We start from the raw sequence: 19431 nt of genomic DNA on the forward strand, positions 1-19431 counted from the left end.
TGTTGATTGAAGTTTATTTCTCTGATCTCTAAGTTGCATTAGAGCTAGTGTCGGACCGATCAAATGCCTCCCAGCCCGCTCCCAACCAGCATATTTACAAAGCAAATGGATTCTGCCTCTCATCTTCTCATTTACATTAATGTAACTGACCACAGAAAGATTTCTATCCATTAAACAATCTTTCTTCCTGCAAGACACGACAGGGTTGGGTGGAAAAATCCTGTTAAGGTACAGAAAAGTGGATGCACACGGCCCAAGCTCGTCACACGAGTTTCCTTATTCCTGGTTTGACATCAATCGCCCCCATGATCTTATCTCTGTCCCATTTATCAGAGATCTGAGGTTCTAAATGTAGACTACGGAGACAAAGAGTCAAATTCATCTGGGTTAAAACAAGGTACAGGTAATCACGTTCCTCATCTTTTCCTTGAATTAAAAAAATATGAAGCAAAGTAAAGTTAACACCTGACTGTTAGTTTTCCAGTATTAGGAGTTCCCGAGTTTTCCTCTGTGGCTCTTCCAATAATCTCTAGAAATTAAATTTCAACAGTATTTGTAGTATGTTGCATAGAACAAAATTGTTTTGACAGATATAAATGGGGAAAAAAAACAGTTGCAGTGACTGTCAGGGCTTTTTAATATAGTCATAATGTCTTCATATTTATGTCAAATAGTTGAATAGCAGTGTTTATGGCTACAAGTGTCTGACATAATTGGGTTTTAGCCAACTTCAGTTTTTAAACGAACTAAAACTGTCCGGATTTGATGGCGTGCTTCAGTGCTGCCACCTGGTGGTCATTGCTTTACACTTCAGTGGGAATCTGGGAATCGTGACCCTCCCAAGACCCAGAAACACATCAATAGCAAATAGGTTTGCTGTGGTTCTGGATTGCAAAAAACAAGACTGCACAGTGAGTGCATTTAGCTATTTTTTTAAGACAACTCTAACTTTCACTATCAAGCAGACATTCAGTATGAGTACAGTGGAAAATTACAAAACTGATGGGATGGTAATAAGAGTGAAGAGGGTGGGCATAGATGAGATTGATGCATGATTTTCCCAATTCTTTAACAATCTGTAAAGTGTGGTGTAGGTTTCTGGGGGTACCAGTCCCCCAGCTGTGCACATCTGCAGGCTAGAGGGTTTGCCCGTTGCTCTTTGGAAATTAACTCAGCCATATCGATGAATGGAGTCTGCCAAAAATAAATAAATCCGGCTGCATGTTTAGGCCGTCTTCGTGATCACAGTTGACGCCCTTGGAGAAGCTGGACATACATTCATGCAGAGATCAAATTACACAGGAGACTTTTAGGGGGAAACAGTCGCACTAGATTTTATTTAGGGTTATCCGAGTAAACGGGGCTGAATACAAAAGCACTCGTCATTCAAGAAAGAGTTATAAAATTTACTAGAATAAATTCCCCCATTTGATTATTATGAGTTGTTTATGTTGCTCTACGATATAACAAAATTAAACTTCTCAAAATAAAGGGAACACTCAGACCATCCACCTCACCAGCATCTCTAGACGTTGTGTGGAGGCCACACACGCTACTGAGCCTCATATTCCATTGATAGCTTTTGTGTGATTGTGTTGTCAGTACATTCAACTATGTAAAGAACCAAGTATTTAATTAAAAAAAACTTCATTTTAGATCTAGGATATTATATTAGTGTTCCTTTTTTTTTTTAGCAATGTATACAAAATAAACCAGAATGAATCAAATTGGAACTATAGTTGGCTGAAGATTTTAGTAACCGGCTTAATAAAATAAAAACAATGAAGCATGAGACAACGTATCTGAGTACCAAACTATATTTATTGTATACAGTAGTAAAAGACAACAAATAATGTACAAATCAGTAGAGAAAAACAAACAAGACGAGAACCTGGACCCCATTCGTCATAACAGTGTAGTTCAGCCTGCCTCCCAGGAAAATCAAAAAAAAAAAAAAAAAAAAAACGACTTCTGTCCAGATAAACCCATTTGTTAAAATGCCGAGAATGTGGAAGGCTGATTTGTAGGTTACTGATAATAATGTGCTCTTATAATTTATGATGAAAGGCAAATTCACAATCACTACCAGTAAAAAGCGTTGTGCCACACAAAGACTTTACCCCTCCTCTAACACGCCCGTTCAACGAAGAGGGGCGGATGTCCAGGAGTCATTTGTGAACCTAAAACAGTAAGAGTTCAACTAGTAGGCGGCCAGTATGGAGAACGTTTTGTTTATTAATGGATACCGTCATTTACTCAACTGATAAAAAGGATGCATACAAAAATACAGCTGAATAAGATGAAGGCTAAGTTTGATATAAAATAGGAAATGGCTTTCTGGCAGGCTAGAGGAAACAAAAAGGGGGAGTTTGCTGTCGTTTATTTAGATATCGTGATCAAAATGAGACTGAGCATAATCAGTTACAACAAAAACTAGCAAAGCAACTCCTTTTCTGACCACCGTTAAAGCATAAAAGCCAACGTAAAGCTCCAGGCGAATCCACACGGGCTCGCTTTCCTGCAGACTCTCGGTTGCTTCAAAAGCGCCCGGCTCGTTTGACTCTGAACCTGAATATCCAACCTTGCGTCGAACTACGAAAGAACGAGCGAGTGTGCGACCGTCGCGCTTATCCCCAGACGCCGCTGGCTGGAACTTCCTGCGACGCGCGGACGTCTCACTCTGAAGATCGAGGAGACTTCTTAGATATCCACTCTCTGTGACACATCTTTTCTTTTACCCCTTTTCTGGTAAATACATCTCAGCGGGTGATGAATCGTAAAAAAAAAATAAAAAATAAAAATGTGCTTACAACCTTCTGCGTTGGATGGGTGTTCGCGCTCAAACTGGAAGCTGCTCGACAACGAAAACAACTTCTCGGTTGTTTTCGCCCACAGTCCTCTATCACAGGGACAAATCACTTTCACTTATAGCCCAAAAAAAAAAAAAAGAGAAAAAGGATAAAGATGCATTTGTCGCCGAGACACGGCCAAATCTAACCCTACTTCGATGGCATCGTATCATTTTGCGCCCCCCCCCCCCCGGATCGAGCATTTCGCCTGAGCAAATGGCAACCTGTACAACAGATTGTTCTCTACGTAGGAGCAAGGGAGCTGAATACTAACGATCTAACGCAACGCCTCAAAACGACACCGTTTTCACCCTGCAATTAGAGAAACGTTACATTTACAGAGAAGCAGATGTTCTGTCTTTGGGAGTATTGTTCTTAACCTCACAGCTAATCTAACACCCACTTGGAGATTTCTATACAGAAAGAAAAAAAACAAATCCTCTTAAAACCGGTCACAGGAAGTACAAAAACAATGCAGAAGCACCTAAAATGTAAAAGATACCTAAAATACATCTTTTTAGGGGGGGGGTAGGAGGGAAGCAATGTGTAATAGCAAGCAGGTGGGCGTCCAGTTCAACCGGTGCTCTCTCTCTCTCTCCCACCCCTCTTCAAAACACTTGAACGCCCCACTGACTGCGGCCATTGGACAAAAAAAAACAACAAAAAAAAAACCCTGCAGAGCCTCATGGTTTCTGTGGTGAGCCGTTGGTCCGATTACAATCTGCAGCGCCAGAGAGGAGAAGATGGTCCTGACCGGCCAGCTGCAAAGATCGAAAACTCTGAAGTTCAGCCCAGACTAAGACAGCGCATGAACAGCTAAGGAGCACCGACATGTCTTTGAAAAGAAAAAAAAAATCATGTCAATAATAATAATAATAATAATAATTATGACAATAAGCTGGCAGGAGCAGACGGGGAAGGAGGGAAGGACAGTGAAGGTGGTTGAGGGCACGGTCTGAACATGGCCATCAGTGAGGTGGGGGGGTAGGGCTTAGCAACACCCGCCAGTCTGCTGCTGGAACACATCTATGGTGTCTTCATCTTCCATCTCCAGCTGTAAGGAGGACACCAACAAATTAAAACATGCCCTCACCCCAAAAAGGACCAAACAGTCCCAATACATTTAGCAGCAAAAGTTTTATAGTGCAGAAAAATCTGCGTTAAAAAAAATAAAATTAAAACAAGTTTTTCATAACGGTACCTGTGCCGGTGTGTCCGTCTCGTTGATCGGCTGGCCATCAAACCTGAACCTGATCTGCCTTATTGAAAGACCCTGCAGGCGAAGACGGGGCAATAGGTAAATAACCTAAATTTGCTGAAGTAGGTGTGCACAGACAGGCTGACGGGGCATTCAGTGTACCTGCTGTATAAAAAAAAAAAAAAAGGGCTCATCATAACCGTTTAAATTTGTTCAGATCGTGTCAAATCCCAACTACAAACGACAACGATTGTGCTGGGATTTGAAAAGTGACATCAGTTCGTATCGATCTGCCCAGAATCAATACTTTACATCTTTGCACTTCTAGAGATCTTCCATTGTAACTTAGCTCCCAACCCTCCCCTCCAGACTTTTGCAGCCTCTTGCAGGTTTTCCTCCAGGATTCTCCAGCATTTAGCACAGAGCATCGTCCCATCAGCTTTTACCAGCTTCCCAGTCCCCTCTAAAGAAAGGCCCCTCCACAACATGAGGCCGCCGCCACGTTTCACTGTGGTGGACGATGCATTCAGGGCCCTGTACGGAGTCCGTTTTCTGCTACTTGGTGTTTTCCCCACTTGGTAGCAACTTGGCTGCTTCTAGAACTGAAGCTTCCTTTACTTTTGCAAGCAACTGGTTGCACTGGACTTATTTAGGGGTACGGGAGTAAATGGGGCTGTATGCAGATTCTAAATGGCAAAAATGTAAAATAAATACAAGAGTTGGCTTTTTTTCTCTCTCTAATGTCCATGTGACATAAGAACAACATAGGAAAAATCCAAGTGCAGTGTTGAATGTACATTATGACAGCCAACCAGGCCTGCGGCTCACCTGTCGTTCGCAGTACGCCTTCATTAGTTTGCTGAGCGGCGTGTGCCGTTTGATTTTGAACTGGACAACTGACCCATCCTGCCCCGCAACTTTGAGGTTGATGTGGTCATTCTCTGTCTTCACTCCTTCCTGCAGATCAAACATCCAAGTCAGAACCCCGAAAACAATGCAAATTAGGCCCAGTCGGGCTGCAGTGGAAACGCGTGGCTGGCGCTGAAGGCAGGGGGATGAGAAATCTGTTAAAGCAGCACCAGCAGCAGGTTGTGTGGCATAAAACAAAGATGTTGCATCAAATCATTACTCATGTATTTCTTTTTTTTTTTAGGATCTGGCCCTTTTGACGCTTCTGGAACAGCTTGCTTCAAGAAGTTTGACGCTCATCATAGCAGAGGCTGTCATCTTTGAACATGTATTTGCAATTTTGGGCCACAACAGACCTGAATATATTTAATATATTTCTATGATAACGCCTAACATGAAAAGGAATACACAAAAAAAGTACATAAATAAATGTAAAAAAAAATAATAATAAAAATAATTAAAGACTACCAGCCGACAACGCCATATGTTAAATCAGGCCACTCGGTGTATTTTCCTGATGCTAACGTTAGCACAGCTAGCTCCAGGCTAGCTTAGCACACCGGCGGTCCGTCGGGATCAACTGGAAGTTTAGCAGCCGGCTACACGGCGCTAACCGCCTGGCTTTGTCCCGTCCTGGTCCGACCAGAACCCCGAGAGAGGCGAGCATGAACACGCCGCCGCAACGCCGGGGTTTAAACGGGTGCGTCATAGCCATTTTTGCGCTCTTTTGGCGCTAACTGCAGCTGCGGCATTTGCGGCGTTGCGGAGATAACGTGTGACCCTTTCGACAAAAGAGGTGGGAGGAGGAGGGGGGTATCGGCAAGAGAAACATACTGTAACCCACACATTTATAAATAACATAGTTAAAAGGGTACGATTAGCAGGAGAGCGTTTATACTCTTCCCATCGCGGCTCGTGTCGTTTCGGCGCTCACTGAGAGTGCGCAGATGGATGTGCGGCTTCCCATTCATTTTGCGACACTAACGCTGCGCCGATTTTGGAGAAACGTGCAAACCCCGGGGCCTGTAGGTTGCACATTCGCGAGGCGATTTTGCACCAGCTCCGACCGAGCCATCGTTGCGGACGAGCCGCCGCGGGCCTCGGCGCCTTACCTTCGGCTTCTCCTCTGACATCTCGGTTAGGTTTTGTGGGTTTCTCAGCGAACCGATGCCGGCCTTTAACCGTCTGCCTGCCGCCTTCAGCCCAATGTTCTCCTCGCGGACGGGAACGCGCTCCGGACCGCTGTTACGAATAAACGATTGGTCGAGATGGGGACACGTGGTTTCCCTCATCTCGGAAGCGCGGACACGGGGGCGCGCACGCATGCAGAAACCTCGGTCGCGCGCATCTGAGGGGGAAAAAAGCGTTTTTCAGGCCTCCGCTGAGCATCTTTCGTGCTGAAAACAAATAAAACACCTGAATGCAATTAATTGAAGGCGTTATAGTGGCGCAGGAGTTAGGGAGTTTGTCCAGTGGGTTGCTGGTTCAATCCCCTGCTCCAACCTCAGTTGTTGTGTCTTTGGGCAAGTCAGAAGGCACGGGTGTATGGCAGCCTCGCTTCTGTCAGTCTACCCCAGGGCAGCTGTGGGTTTGTATTTTATCACTGTCAGAGTGTGAATGTCTGAATGTTGTAAAAAAGGGCTTTGGAGTCGTTGGACTCTATTAAGCTACCGACTTTTGGGTATTTTGCAAAAGACAAATGGGCAAAAAGTTCACTCACAGCAGCAATTATAGCACAAGGTGGGTCTACAACAGTTGACTTGGGTCTGAATAAAAATGCATGCCCCACTTTGCAGATATGTATCTGTGAAGACTTTTGATTGTACGATTTGCGTTTCTGTTCTAGAAATATGTGGCGGTCCTTGTTGGTCTGACACTTTTCAAATAATACAACCCATTTTTGGACCATCCTTGCAGCAAAGACTGCACAATTTAAACAGCGTTTTCAGAGTAATTGCTTGGATACGGGGCATTCGAGGTCAAGGCACTGTGGAAAAAGGTTGTGGTTAAATTTAGCTAAAAATGTAATAAACAAAGTAATTATATTAGTCTTTACATGAGATTAAAGCATAAAATGGACAAACACTTAAGATCTCCTACAATAAAGGATGTTAAGTTGTTGCCTGTAAGTGAAATTCAAGGAAAACCCAGATGGTTCTCCCAGATAAAAAAAAAAAGAAATCCCAATTCTGAAACATGCGGGTTAGTGGTTCTGTAACTTTCTTTTTAGAGCACAAGGGTGAGGTTGCCCTGCTAACTGAACAATATACTACTGAAGAAAATAAAGGGAACACTAAAATAACATATCCTACATCTGAATGTATGAAATATTCTTATTAAATGCTAAGTTATTTACATAGTTGAATGTGCTCAAAATAAAGTGAAAAAAACACTACAGACAGATCCAACTTTGATGTAATGCCCTTAAAACAAGTCTAAATGAGGCTCAGTAGCGTGTGTGGCCTCCTCCTGCCTATGACCTCCCTACTATGACTGGGCATGCTCCTGATGAGGGGGCGGATGGTCTCCTGGGGGATCTCCTCTCCAACCTGGACTAACGCATCCACCAACACCTGGTCAACGTGGCGTTGGTGGATGGAGCGAGACATGATGTCCAAGATGTGCTCAGTTGGATTCAGGTCTGGGGAACGGGCGGGCCGGTCCACAGCATCAATGCCTTTGTCTTGCAGGAACTGCCGACACACTCCAGCCACATGAGGCCAAGCATTGTCCTGTATTAGGAGGAACCCAGAGCCAACAGCACCAGCATATTGTCTCACAATGGGTCTCAGGATCTCATCCCTGTACCTAACGACAGTCAGACTACCTCTGGAGAGCACATGGAGGGCTGTGAGGCCCCCCAAAGAGATGCCACACCACACCATGACTAACCCACTGCCAAACTAATCATGCTGGAGGATGTTGCGAGCAGCAGACGTTCTCCACGGTGTCTCCAGACTCGGTCACATGTGCTCAGTGTGAACCTGCTTTAATCTGTGAAGAGCACAGGGTACCAGTGGTGAATTCACCAATCTTTGTGTTCTCTGGCTCATCCTGCACGGTGTCGGGCTATAAGCATAACCCCCACCTGTGGATGTCAGACCCTCATACCATCCTCATGGAGTCTGTTTCTGATCGTTTGAACAGACACACATCTGTGGCCTGCAGGAGGTCATGTTGCAGGGTTCTGGCAGTACTCTTCCAGTTCCTCCTTGCACAAAAGCAGAGGTAGCGGTTCTGCTGCAGGGGTTTTTGCCCTCCTACACGTCTCCTGATGTACCGGCCTGTCTCCTGGTAGCGTAGCGCCTCCATGCTCTGGACACTACGCTGACAGACACAGCAAACCTTGCCACAGCTCACACTGATGTGCCATCCTGGATGAGCTGCACAACCTGAGCCAAGTGTATGGGTTGTAGACTCTGTCTCAAGAGTGAAAGCACTGCCAGCATTCAGAAGTGACAAAAACATCAGGCAGAAAGCAGAGGAACTGAGAAGTGGTCTGTGGTCACCACCTGCAGAACCACTCCCTTATTGGTGGGGCCTTGCCAACTGTGTTGTTTAAGTGTTCCCTTTATTTTTTTGAGCAGTATAATAATAATAATAATTGGTTTAAATACAAACAAAAGCAGAACAGAGCAAGAACAAAAACGAGTAAAATATTTTATTAGGATTGTAACAGCATATGATACAGAAACAGCAGTAAAACAAGGGTGACGCAGACTGAAGGCGATTATGATCTAAAATGCATCAGCGATTAAGCTTTCTCACATTATGAATATGTTAAAGGGAAATTCCTAAAAGGAACAAGCAGCAACACAATCATCGTGGCTTTCAGAAATATGTGAAAGATAAGATAAAGCACAAATAGTAAAAAAAAAAAAAAGTCTCTAGTTTTAAAAACAGCAGCAAGTTTGAAACTGTGCAGTTACAAATTTTCTTAGGCAGAAGAAAATTATCTTTTAACACCTAAAATGACTTCCATTTTGGACCAATAGCTAAATACTAATAAATAATAACAACCGGAACCAGAGAGAAAACCTGTCTGATTTGGATAAACAGCTTGCAGCCACATGTGTCCATTTAATATTCAGTGGAAGGCTTTCACTCATTCATCAGCTTATAAGCACACCAGGCCACCTACAGAAAACTACTTTTAATTTTTAATTGTTTGAGTTTCCATCAAATATTGGATCATGCACATTTTCGCTGCTAAAATAAAACAAATTACAGATCATCAGCTTTGTCCTAGGTTCAAAAAGCTCCGGATGTGGATCTCAGGAAAATCTTGCATATGGGTTTGGCCCACTCAGTCCTACAAAGAAAAAATAAAACATTAAGTACAATGCCTTTGTTATTGATAAAAGGCTGTTTGAGGAAATGAATCCTGTTCATGAAAATGATTCTAAAAATTGAAAGGAGTCAATTCTTTGATCCCATGAACATTTGGAAAGTTTGAAGAGTTAAAATCTAACCATCCAGTTCAATTGCCAACACACTCCTTGGTGGTAGAGTTGTTGGAAATCTATAAAAATCTCTTTAAAATCAGTATATTGAGCATCTGTATTTTTTTATTTACTTGTTTAGTCAATCAGAGGACTTCTAATTAGTAATCTATCACTTTGTTTTCCTTGTAAAAATAAATATAATACAGAAGTCCTTTCCATTTAAAACACTGACTGCAAGGCTGAATTATGAACCACATTTCCCATGCTACCATGCAAGAAGGGAGGTAAAGGCGGTTTAAAGAAAACTCAATCAATGTTAGAGAGTGGCATCTTGAGGTTGCTGAAACTCAAAAAAAATAACACATTACAAACTACACATCAAGTGGCTTTTTAGGAAGGATTCCAGAAACAAAGTATTTTCTGTCCAACCATCGCAAACATAAACATATAGTCTGTCAAACTCCACTGGGATTCTAAATGGAGCTGTGTGCTTTGGTCAGTTTGGACTAAGATTGAGCTTTTGGACAAAGCTCCAGGTTGGATCTGGGATGAAACACATGATGAGTATGTGGGAAAGCACATTATACTCGGTGTTAGGTGCAAAGGAGGACCTGTGGCACAGTGGGCCCGTTTGGCTCCCAAAAATCCAAAGATGAGCCAGACAACTTATACAAAAATCATCTGGTGGACTCTGACAGTAAACTGGAAATTGATACTTGGGTGATTTAAAAGGATAAAGATATGGTCAAATAAAAATAGTAATGGCTTAGACACAAACTTCTTCCATAGCCACCACAGTCCACTGACCTAAATCCTATAAAAAGCTGAAGGTGAGAGAGCATAAGAGAGTACCCAAGACCCAAGATGATCCAAAGAGATCGTTCTAAGACAAATGGTCAACTGCCTCTCTTGGGTTTCTCCAATCTTGACATAAACAATAGAAAAGGTTGCTTCTCGAAAACTCACCATATTTCTGCCTGATCTCCTTGTGTCTCTGATTCATCTCTGCTCTCCTGTAGACACAGAACATCCCTCCATGAGCCACAAGGAAATTCATGACATTCCTCAGCCTGTCTAGAAGTTGCAGAAGTCGCATGCTCATAAAAACCAGTTTGGGCTGATAACAGGATAACATTTGCATTTTTTTCCCCCCCTCCTCTGCAACGCGTTATGCAAGAAACCTGATGCAGATAATGACCGTCAGAGCAACAGCAGCAGCTGGCACGACAGTCCACAAAAAGCGGCATGGCCTCTGAAAAAGTATACATCCTTGAAATAAATACTTAAAAAATTACGCATTTGTATTCAGCCTCCTTCACGCTGATGAAAATCATCTGAAAATATCTGTCATTAGATGTCAATGGTTCCAAAATAGATTTTGAAATTTATTTTAAAACCAGTACAGATAGATGGAGAACGTTGGTGAGCAAACAGCATCCTAAAGACCAAAGAATACCAGGGACAATGTTGTAGATACGTTTAAAGCAGCGTAGGTTAGTAAAATAATACCCCAAACTTTGGTTGAGATGATACTTAAATTTTAGATTGTGGCCCAATTAAAAACTATTGTAGTGGCAGCACCAGGCAGTGGGGATATTTTTTCTTAAAAAAGGAACAGGAAAGCTACAACAGTTAGACTAACACATACTCTCTCTTACAATGGCTCAGCCAAAGTCTAAAAGTAAACCCTACTAAGAATCTGTGGTAAATGGGGCTAAATATAAATGCACGACCCACTTCACATGTTATTTTGTTATACACTTTGAAAACTTTCCCTCCACTAGACAACTATGCTCAACTTTATGGTTGTCTTTCAGGCAAATTAAGAACACATGAAGGCTGGGGTTGTAAACATATGAAAAACTCTAACTGGTGTGAATATTCCTGCAAGGCATTTGCACTTAAAAAATAATTATGCTCATTTCCGTGAGTTGAAAGGAATAAAAACACAATTTGGCAACTTCACTCAGATATTTGAAATACTTTACAGCCACAGTAGAAAAGACTGTCTCATACTTCACATAGTGTTCTTCGATATCAATTCTCACCTTTCCTCCTGCTTGGTTTTCGTCTTTTGGGCCTGTTTCTGCATCTTGGCTTCAAATCGTTTGGATCTGACACACAGCAACGAGAACAAAAATGTAATTAAGTCATGAGAAAACGCACACATTTTTGTGTTAAGGCTGAACCAAATAAACTACACTTGGAAGTAGAAACAATAAGGCCCAAACGAGATCTGAAACAAATCTTCCACAATACCCAACACATAACTGGAAGGCCTATTTACTGTCTTGGATATCTTATTACAAGTGTCATTGTAAAATAAACCAACCAAAATATGATATACTAAATTAAAAAAAAGTATCGGTACTTGTTCCATTGTCCCAGAGTCAAACAAAGCCAGTATTTACTCACCCAAAGTTCTCACACTTGCAGCAGCAGAACAGGCAGACCAACAGAGCAATGATGAGAACACCACCAACCACAGACAGGGTGATGATCAACGTCTGGAAGTTCACTAAAAGGAACAACGCAACTGTTACACATCTTCACACTGAAAAAAAACATATATTGTTTGTCAGACATAGAAAAGGATCATATGGGCAATTCCTGATCTATAGGATCCACAACCCTCCCAAAGAGATGCAAATTCTTAATCTCTGCTACATCCAGTTCTGCCTCCTGTCTTTTCGTCAGTGCCACCGTCTCTAAACACAGCTAGTCTCACCTCCGTCTTGGACACCTCTTCCTTCATTCTCACTGATGCTCTTAAAACGTCATCTCCAAACATCATAGCCCATAGATATTACCGTCTAACCTCATCCGTCAACCTGTCCATCACCCCAGCAAACAAGAGGGACTTGATGCAGTCCCACTTGCACTTTGATCTCCTCTGTCACACCTACACCACACTACCGTCTTACACACTGCAAAAATGGAACTAAAAGTAAGTAAGGATTTCTTGAAATTAGTATATTTGTTCTTGATTTGAGGAGCTAAATAAGACTATTTGCCAATGGAATGAGTATTTTTACCCCTAAAATAAGATAATTAGACATCCTGCACTTAAAATAAGATGATGGAGCAAAAAACTTATTCCATTGGCATATAGACTTATTTAGCTCCTCAAATCAAGGAAAAAATAGACTGATTTCAAGAAAATTTCACTTACTTTTAGTTCCCTTTTTGCAGTGCAGCCCTCATACTCGTCCTGACCTACTCTAACATGCTTCTCTGCTACTCCAGACTTCCTCATACAATACCGCAGCTTCTCGCTTGGCACCCAGTCATGTTCTTTCTTTAGATCTACAAACACACAATGCAGCTCCCTCTGACCCTCTATGTGCTTCTCCATCATCAGTCTCAAAGCAAATACTGCCTATGTAGTACCTTTTCTTGGCATGGGGGGAACGCTTTGTGCCCTGTAAGGGGGGGGCGGGGTATGAAGTGCCTTCTTTGCAGACTGCAAGTTGCTCTCACTTTTCTGGTTTGCTCTAGAACATAACTTTATTGCATCAACATGACACCGACACATCCAACTACAGGTTGCTCAAGTGCAAGCCACCAGAACCGACAAAGACTCCTAGATAGGTGGCAAAAGATTTCCAGAAGACCCCCGGCCAAAGTCCGGTTGCCTCCGATTTAAGCCCATCTGCTTATGACGTCCCCGCTCCAGCTCAGAAGGCAGTGATAAACCTAAAAGAACTATGAACTGTAAAGGGTGTACGAGGTGTGACATGGCACAAAGACAGCAGAAGCAACTCTGTTTAGTGTTCACAGACACAAAAATAGAACTCAAAATGATAAATTATTTCTTGAAATTAGAGTATTTTTCCTTGATTTGAGCAGGTAAATAATATTATATGCCAATGGAATAACATTTTTGCACTTAAAATAGGAACAATTTATCTCTATCATCTTATTTCAAGTGAAGTATATCTAATTATCTTATTTTAGGGGTAAAAATACTCATCCCATTGGCAAATAATCTTATTTACATGCTCAAATCGAGGACAAATACACTCATTTCAAGAACATTTTACTTATTTTTAGTTCCCTTTTTGCAGTGTGCACAAAGCAGATATCTTGCACCATCGTTTGGTGTCCGTCTGATTTGACAAACACCTGATGAGAATCAGTAGAACCTGATGCAGCTAGCATCCTGCAGAGAGTGCACAACTTTGTGGTCAAAGTATCGAGGGCTTTAAGACGGCGTGCTTGACGAACCGCAACACACAGAGCTCAGGACTGGGAAAATCCCCAAGGTCAAATCCCCTGCAGGTGAAGGGTGCTAGTTGAAAGCCCAAACCCTTTAATTTAGCAACGGCAGGAAGATGAGCTGAAAGCACAGAGGGCTGCTGAATCCAGCCGATCGCTGTGTATGAAGGGCAAAGCGATCCGTAACGAGGGTTTGTGGTCGTCCTTATTGCAGAACTTTGGCGTTCAACGGGTTTTTGATAAGTTCAGGCAAGGTCCCGCTGCCGTTTGTTCTTTTAACAACTTCCCTGATTTCAGTCATGGAAATTAATATAACATAAACTACAATGCTGAAAACAATTGTAAATGAAAGTAGTAATAATGATGATTCATTTCCCTTAAAAACACTGGAGACCACTGATACAGGGAACTAATAATCAGAATTTAGGATGTGTAAATGAAATTCAATATGATGGAGACCTCTACCTTTGTCAGCTGAAGCACTATGCAAACAGCACATTTTGGTGTCATTTTTAAGAGCATGATCACTCAACGTCACAGATGTTTTCTCACAAAGAATAAAAAAATAAAACACCAGGATTAGGTGTAAATAAATCGTTATTTAGCATAGAATGCACTTATCTGTAGAAGAGAGACTTTCTTTAATACTTCAGGCAAAACCAACAACTATACCAACTTTTAGTTCCCAGTGCAGCTTCTGCACTCTCCTGTCCCTGCTGGGAAAATGCATTTGCCCTTTTACATATTTCTTGTTTCTGCTTTTTTTTTTTTTTTTGGTCACAATTAAAGGTTTCAGGTCGTCAAATAAGGTTTGATTAGAGACAAAGATAATCAAAGTAAATGCAAGAATTGTTGTTAAATGGTTTCATTTATCAGCGGAAAGGAAATTATCCGCACCAACCTCGCTCTACATGATAAGCGAGCCCCCTACGTGAAATAAATTACAGTTAACCACATTAACAATTCAGTCCAAATTAACTGCCTTTCCTAGAAAAAAAAAAGTCAAGAAATTCTTAGAACATGGAGTTGACTAAAAGATCTCAAACAGCAGGAGATCATGCCGCGATCAAACAACAGATGAGAGACAGTGATTGACATCCAGCAGTCTTGAAAAGGTTACAAAGCCGCAGTAACTCATGTTGAAACAGTTTGCAACCTCACTGTGACTACCACTGACATGAACTCAGGAAAACTTCACTACGAGCTCAGCAACATGGATGAACCAATGCATGACTTAACATAAGCCTGAGCGTGCAAAAGTGAAATACAGGTACCAACAGAAAATTCCTTTAAAAAAATATCTAAATAAAAAGTTGATAACCAAAGAGCATTTAAAACCTGTATGACTTAAACAGAACTTGAATATGTCATTAATATGTGAAATCTGATTCATCTAAGGTCAATTCTCTGTTCTCATTGTGCACCGCCGTGCACTTATTTGGTTACATGACGGGGGTTTCCACAACAACGCAGTCTGCAAATACTTTAATGGCCTAAAGCATCAGCCAAAACAATGAAAGCACCTTTACTCTAAAGGCACAACAAGGGAGTTTAAATGGCAAGCGAGTGACAATCATTTCTTTTGAACATAATTAAGAGTAGTTGGCTCTCAAAGGAGAAACTGGTTTATGCAAAAACACTGTGGCTTTGGAAGTTAATCATTAAGAACCTGGTGCATGCATTAGGCAGGGGGTGATGAATTCATTTTGGAGGGAAATCCAACACAAATATACGATGAAAACCTCTGAAAATGCCGCCCACATCATATCTTGGTTATTTTCATGCATACACTGGAATGAAAAAAAAATACTCTCAAAATGTATTAATTAATGACCTTATTTTACAGTTTATACTTTCCCCCTGTTTCTCTTTATAAAACAACAAAGGAATAAGCTAATTTTAGCCGGTTAACCAAGCCAGGCTTTTGCTCAGTTAGTCAGCCTGGAGTCAGCTGGAGATACCACCCTTAGCTTGCCAAAATAGGGTTTTGAAACACAAATAAGAGGAATGAGTTGCGCTCAGTTCCTTTCCTCACCATAACGGCAACCCTGTATTTTGAAACGTTAAAATCTTAAAGGGAACCTACTATGCTTTCTTTTAAACATGTTAGGATAGGTCTAATGGCTATACAAAACATGTTCGTTTGAGATAATGAGATTTCACCTCCTCATTTCCATTCATGTTGAGCTCCTTTCAGAATGAGCTGCTTTTAGGACTCTGTCACTTCTACGAAAAATAAACTGTAGCTGGCCATGCCCCCCCCAGCTCAGTATTTACACTCACCCTTCAGGGTTTCCCTCAGAAATCTGGCTAAGCTTGGCAGTGGTCCTTGCTTCAGCCAGCTAGTCGGCAGGAAATAGTGGAGGAGGGGCGACTGAACATGTCGATATGTGGCATCCACTTTTTGGACAACGTTAAATTTAACATTGCTGTTTTTCCAAGGGGTTGAGACATTTACCTTTAAGGGTAACCCTTGACGACTGCTGTGCATTTGTGATAGTGTGCATGTTCAGACTGCTGCAGACGCACAAGTCCATCTCCGTGGAGACCCGCTATTAATAATATTTGCCTCTCTTCATGCTTTAAACTTGGCTTTGACGCCTTCCGCTTTGCCTTATAAATGCAAAACAAGTTAAAGGCCGGTCCCCTCCCCGTCATAATCAAGTTGTGCCTGCCCGGCAGTCTGACGGAGGCAAGGAGAGAGAGTTTTCAAGTGCAGCAGAGATAAACTAAGTAATGAAGTCGCAGCTCAATGCATGTAGTCACTTCTGAATAAAAGTAATAATTTCTAAAATACTATGAAAAATAAAAGCCTAGCGCTTGTCCTTTAACTGCATAGTTAAAGATCTAGTCAGTTGATGTGTTTAAGCAGAATATATAAAAAAAAAAAGATCACCAACCCTTATAGGGTATATACTTTGATGGCGGCCTCAGTTAAGAACGCAGTCTTGATGAGAAAATTTTATGTTTAAAATTACACACTTTTTTTTTTTTATTTCTGACAACTAATACAAGGAAACCTGTGAACCGAAGGTTTCTTTTTGAGGTTTTGGCCACTTCGACATGCAGGTTGTTAGGGCAAAGTGAACAAGGGAAATCTGAACAGCAGTCAATAAGCTGGCAAACCAAAGGTAGCAAAGGTAGATGACATAATCAATAGGCTAATGGAAGCATTTTACTTTATTTAAAAGATGATTTATAAATGAAAGTTCTCTAGCTCAAACTAAGACTCTAAACTTTATTCAGATTGTTTAGGTGCTGAACGATGGACAAAAATGACATTTTAACAGCGTTAGGTGGACTGAGATCTAGCTCTTTAGGAGGTTGAACTGACAAAACTGTCTGGTTCCTAAAACCAGAGAAAACTCTTTCAGGTATCTCAATCTACTCTGAGTTTTAGGAGCAGTATTGTGAAAAATCCTAATAGTACTGAAACCGTTACCTCTTAATAAAACCTTGGTGTTCCTAAACTGGCCAATGCCTAATCCTAATCCGATGACGCAGTATCAACTAGTATTTACAGTCTTTCATAGGTATATGCTATGATCAATGAAAAATAATAAACATTTCCCATCAAAAAGTGCTGACATTACAGGACAGTGAAAGTAATCCTGACCGGCAAGTCTACATTGCAGGAGATAAAAAGCTTCTAAACATTTTTGATTCACCAAACGAGTATGAAAGCTGCAGATCAGCGCAGTGATTTAAATGTGATTTTCACTAAAACAAGCAGCAAATACAGTCATGAACCGCGGTTCTTACTCCAGCAGAGGCCCCAGCGGGCGTCATCCAGGGGGCAGAGGGAATGGGGTGGAAGGATGGTCCGCACGGGATACGTTACACATAACTTTGTCTTGATGCACCACAGGCACTGCGAACAAAACACACGCAGGGATCCATAGTCAAACAGTATTCAGGTCAGTCTCATGTTCAGCTACATGACAAAAACACACAGAATGGGAGGGGTAAGTCGGGCACGGATCAGTTACTCCTCAAACCAGTCCAACAGGTTTGAGGGTGGAAGACGAGTCCCCAGCTACAGTACCTGCACCTTGGACATGTATTTATCAGCCTTGCATAAAACACCCTGTAGAGACATTATGAGAGTATAGGAGCAGAAATCTGGACTCACCGTCACATTTCTCAGACACTCCTCACAGCTCGTCCCATTCTTTGTCTCACACACTGTTGGGGGTGGAGAGAAAACATTTATTTAATTGATAGAAGAAAAAAAAAAGGATTTTCTTTTAATGGTGAAACCATTCTAGATCAAAAAGGGGAAGTCAAACTAACTCTGGTGTTACACTGTTTAGCTGAAAACTCTCAGTCAGGGTGGGGGGAGATTAAATGAGGCCTGTAACTATTCTCAGGGTGCTTTTTTTTTTTTTTTTTTTAAACCACTGCTAAGCTCCCTGGGACATTTTCTATGGAGACAGCAGAGTAAACAGGCAGGAATTGTGTATGTGTAGCCATGCATCTGTAAGACTGAGGTTTATAAAGCCTATGGATACTACCGCTGGTCTCCTTAGTGAGACAAATATGTACCCAAAAGGCTGGAAGAGGGCTGAAAATGGAGATAGCGTACTTGGGAAGCTACAAGTAAAATCCCTCTTTTTTTGTGTTTAAGTGTAAATAAGCAGAAAGGAGACTTTTGTTGTCAGTTCATTTTGTTGAGAGAAATGATCTTGAATTATTCCCAGAATTTAAAAACTGGCTCTAAACAAGCGAAAGTGCTGAGCAAACATCAATTCGAGGAAAAGTTCAACAACGACTTTAAGTTTCAAAAACAACAATTCTTAATTTAATTCTTATCGAATTACGCAGCTGAGTTTTGACGTTATTTCACATGTCATCGGTCACCTGTCTCCATACCTACCGTCCTTAGGTGCGGACTCGGCCAGAACTGTGGCCAGAGCAGAGACAAGAAGGAGAGCCGGGAGGAAAATCCGTAAACACTTCATCATCCAGTAGCTTCGACAACGCAGGTTCTCCGCACTTTTCCTCTCCTTCTTCTTTTTGAACGAGCTCTATTTTTTCAAAAGACGCGAGACACACGAGAGCCCGAAAGTACAAAAAAGTTTAGCCAGCTCCTGGCAGACAGGAGAAACCCGAAAAGCGAAGTTACCGAGAAGGAAACGCAACAAAGGCTGTGACGCACGGCCGTGACGCAGCGCAGACAGGAGGAAGGGAAGGTGGAGTGGAGGATTTATTTCGAAATACGTTTAAAGTATTTTGTAGAAAGAATGCCTAGATAGCAACGTCAGCAGAAATTGGTGCTACTTAACGCAAGAGTTTTTGTAAAACCTCAACAAAAAATACAGCATAATTATCGAGAGGAATGAAAAAAATATATATATGGGTCACATATCAGTTTGTTTGTTTATAAGAAAAAACAAACAAAACAAAAACAAACAGAAATATTCGGTCTGCGTTTGTATTCATCCCACTTTATTCTGATTCCTCTAAAGAAAACCCAGAGCCTTTTTGTCTTCAGCAGTAAATTAATTTGCAATTAGACTCCACGTGTGTGTGTACTTCAGCAAAATCCAATATTCTGTGAAGCCATCAGAGACTTGGTAGTGAACAAACAGCATCTTAAACACCAAGGAACACAGCAGTCGAGTCAGGAAGAAAGTTGTGGAACCATTTAAAACAGTGTTAGGGCATGAAATAACATACCAGCTAATGGCCCAGTAGTTAACAGTTACTTTGCAGCAAGCCGTCTAGAAGTTCCTGGTTTCTCAATGGTTCATACAATGAATAGATGGATGATCCTTAAAATGGAAAGAGCATGGCAAACCTACCAAGACAT

The 19431-nt window shown here is 41.6% G+C and overlaps 2 protein-coding genes across 2 annotated transcripts; both read right to left on the reverse strand.

The window, feature by feature from the left end:
* Nucleotides 1-1799: 1799 nt before the first annotated feature.
* On the reverse strand, nt 1800-6210 carry sumo3a (small ubiquitin like modifier 3a). Its single transcript, XM_012881041.3, has 4 exons — nt 6069-6210; nt 4876-5004; nt 4051-4122; nt 1800-3903 (listed from the first exon to the last, which is right to left on the reverse strand). Exons 1-4 carry the CDS (start codon nt 6087-6089, stop codon nt 3841-3843), a joined length of 285 nt encoding a protein of 94 aa, XP_012736495.1. The 5' UTR covers nt 6090-6210; the 3' UTR covers nt 1800-3840.
* Nucleotides 6211-8605: 2395 nt separating this feature from the next.
* On the reverse strand, nt 8606-18788 carry pttg1ipa (PTTG1 interacting protein a). Its single transcript, XM_012881039.3, has 7 exons — nt 18496-18788; nt 17752-17804; nt 17382-17490; nt 11817-11919; nt 11450-11515; nt 10368-10414; nt 8606-9268 (listed from the first exon to the last, which is right to left on the reverse strand). Exons 1-7 carry the CDS (start codon nt 18581-18583, stop codon nt 9231-9233), a joined length of 504 nt encoding a protein of 167 aa, XP_012736493.2. The 5' UTR covers nt 18584-18788; the 3' UTR covers nt 8606-9230.
* Between the last annotated feature and the right edge of the window lie 643 nt (nt 18789-19431).

The sequence above is a fragment of the Fundulus heteroclitus genome, chromosome 19 (genome assembly GCF_011125445.2).
Source record: "Fundulus heteroclitus isolate FHET01 chromosome 19, MU-UCD_Fhet_4.1, whole genome shotgun sequence".
In the NCBI taxonomy this organism is placed as follows: domain Eukaryota; kingdom Metazoa; phylum Chordata; class Actinopteri; order Cyprinodontiformes; family Fundulidae; genus Fundulus; species Fundulus heteroclitus.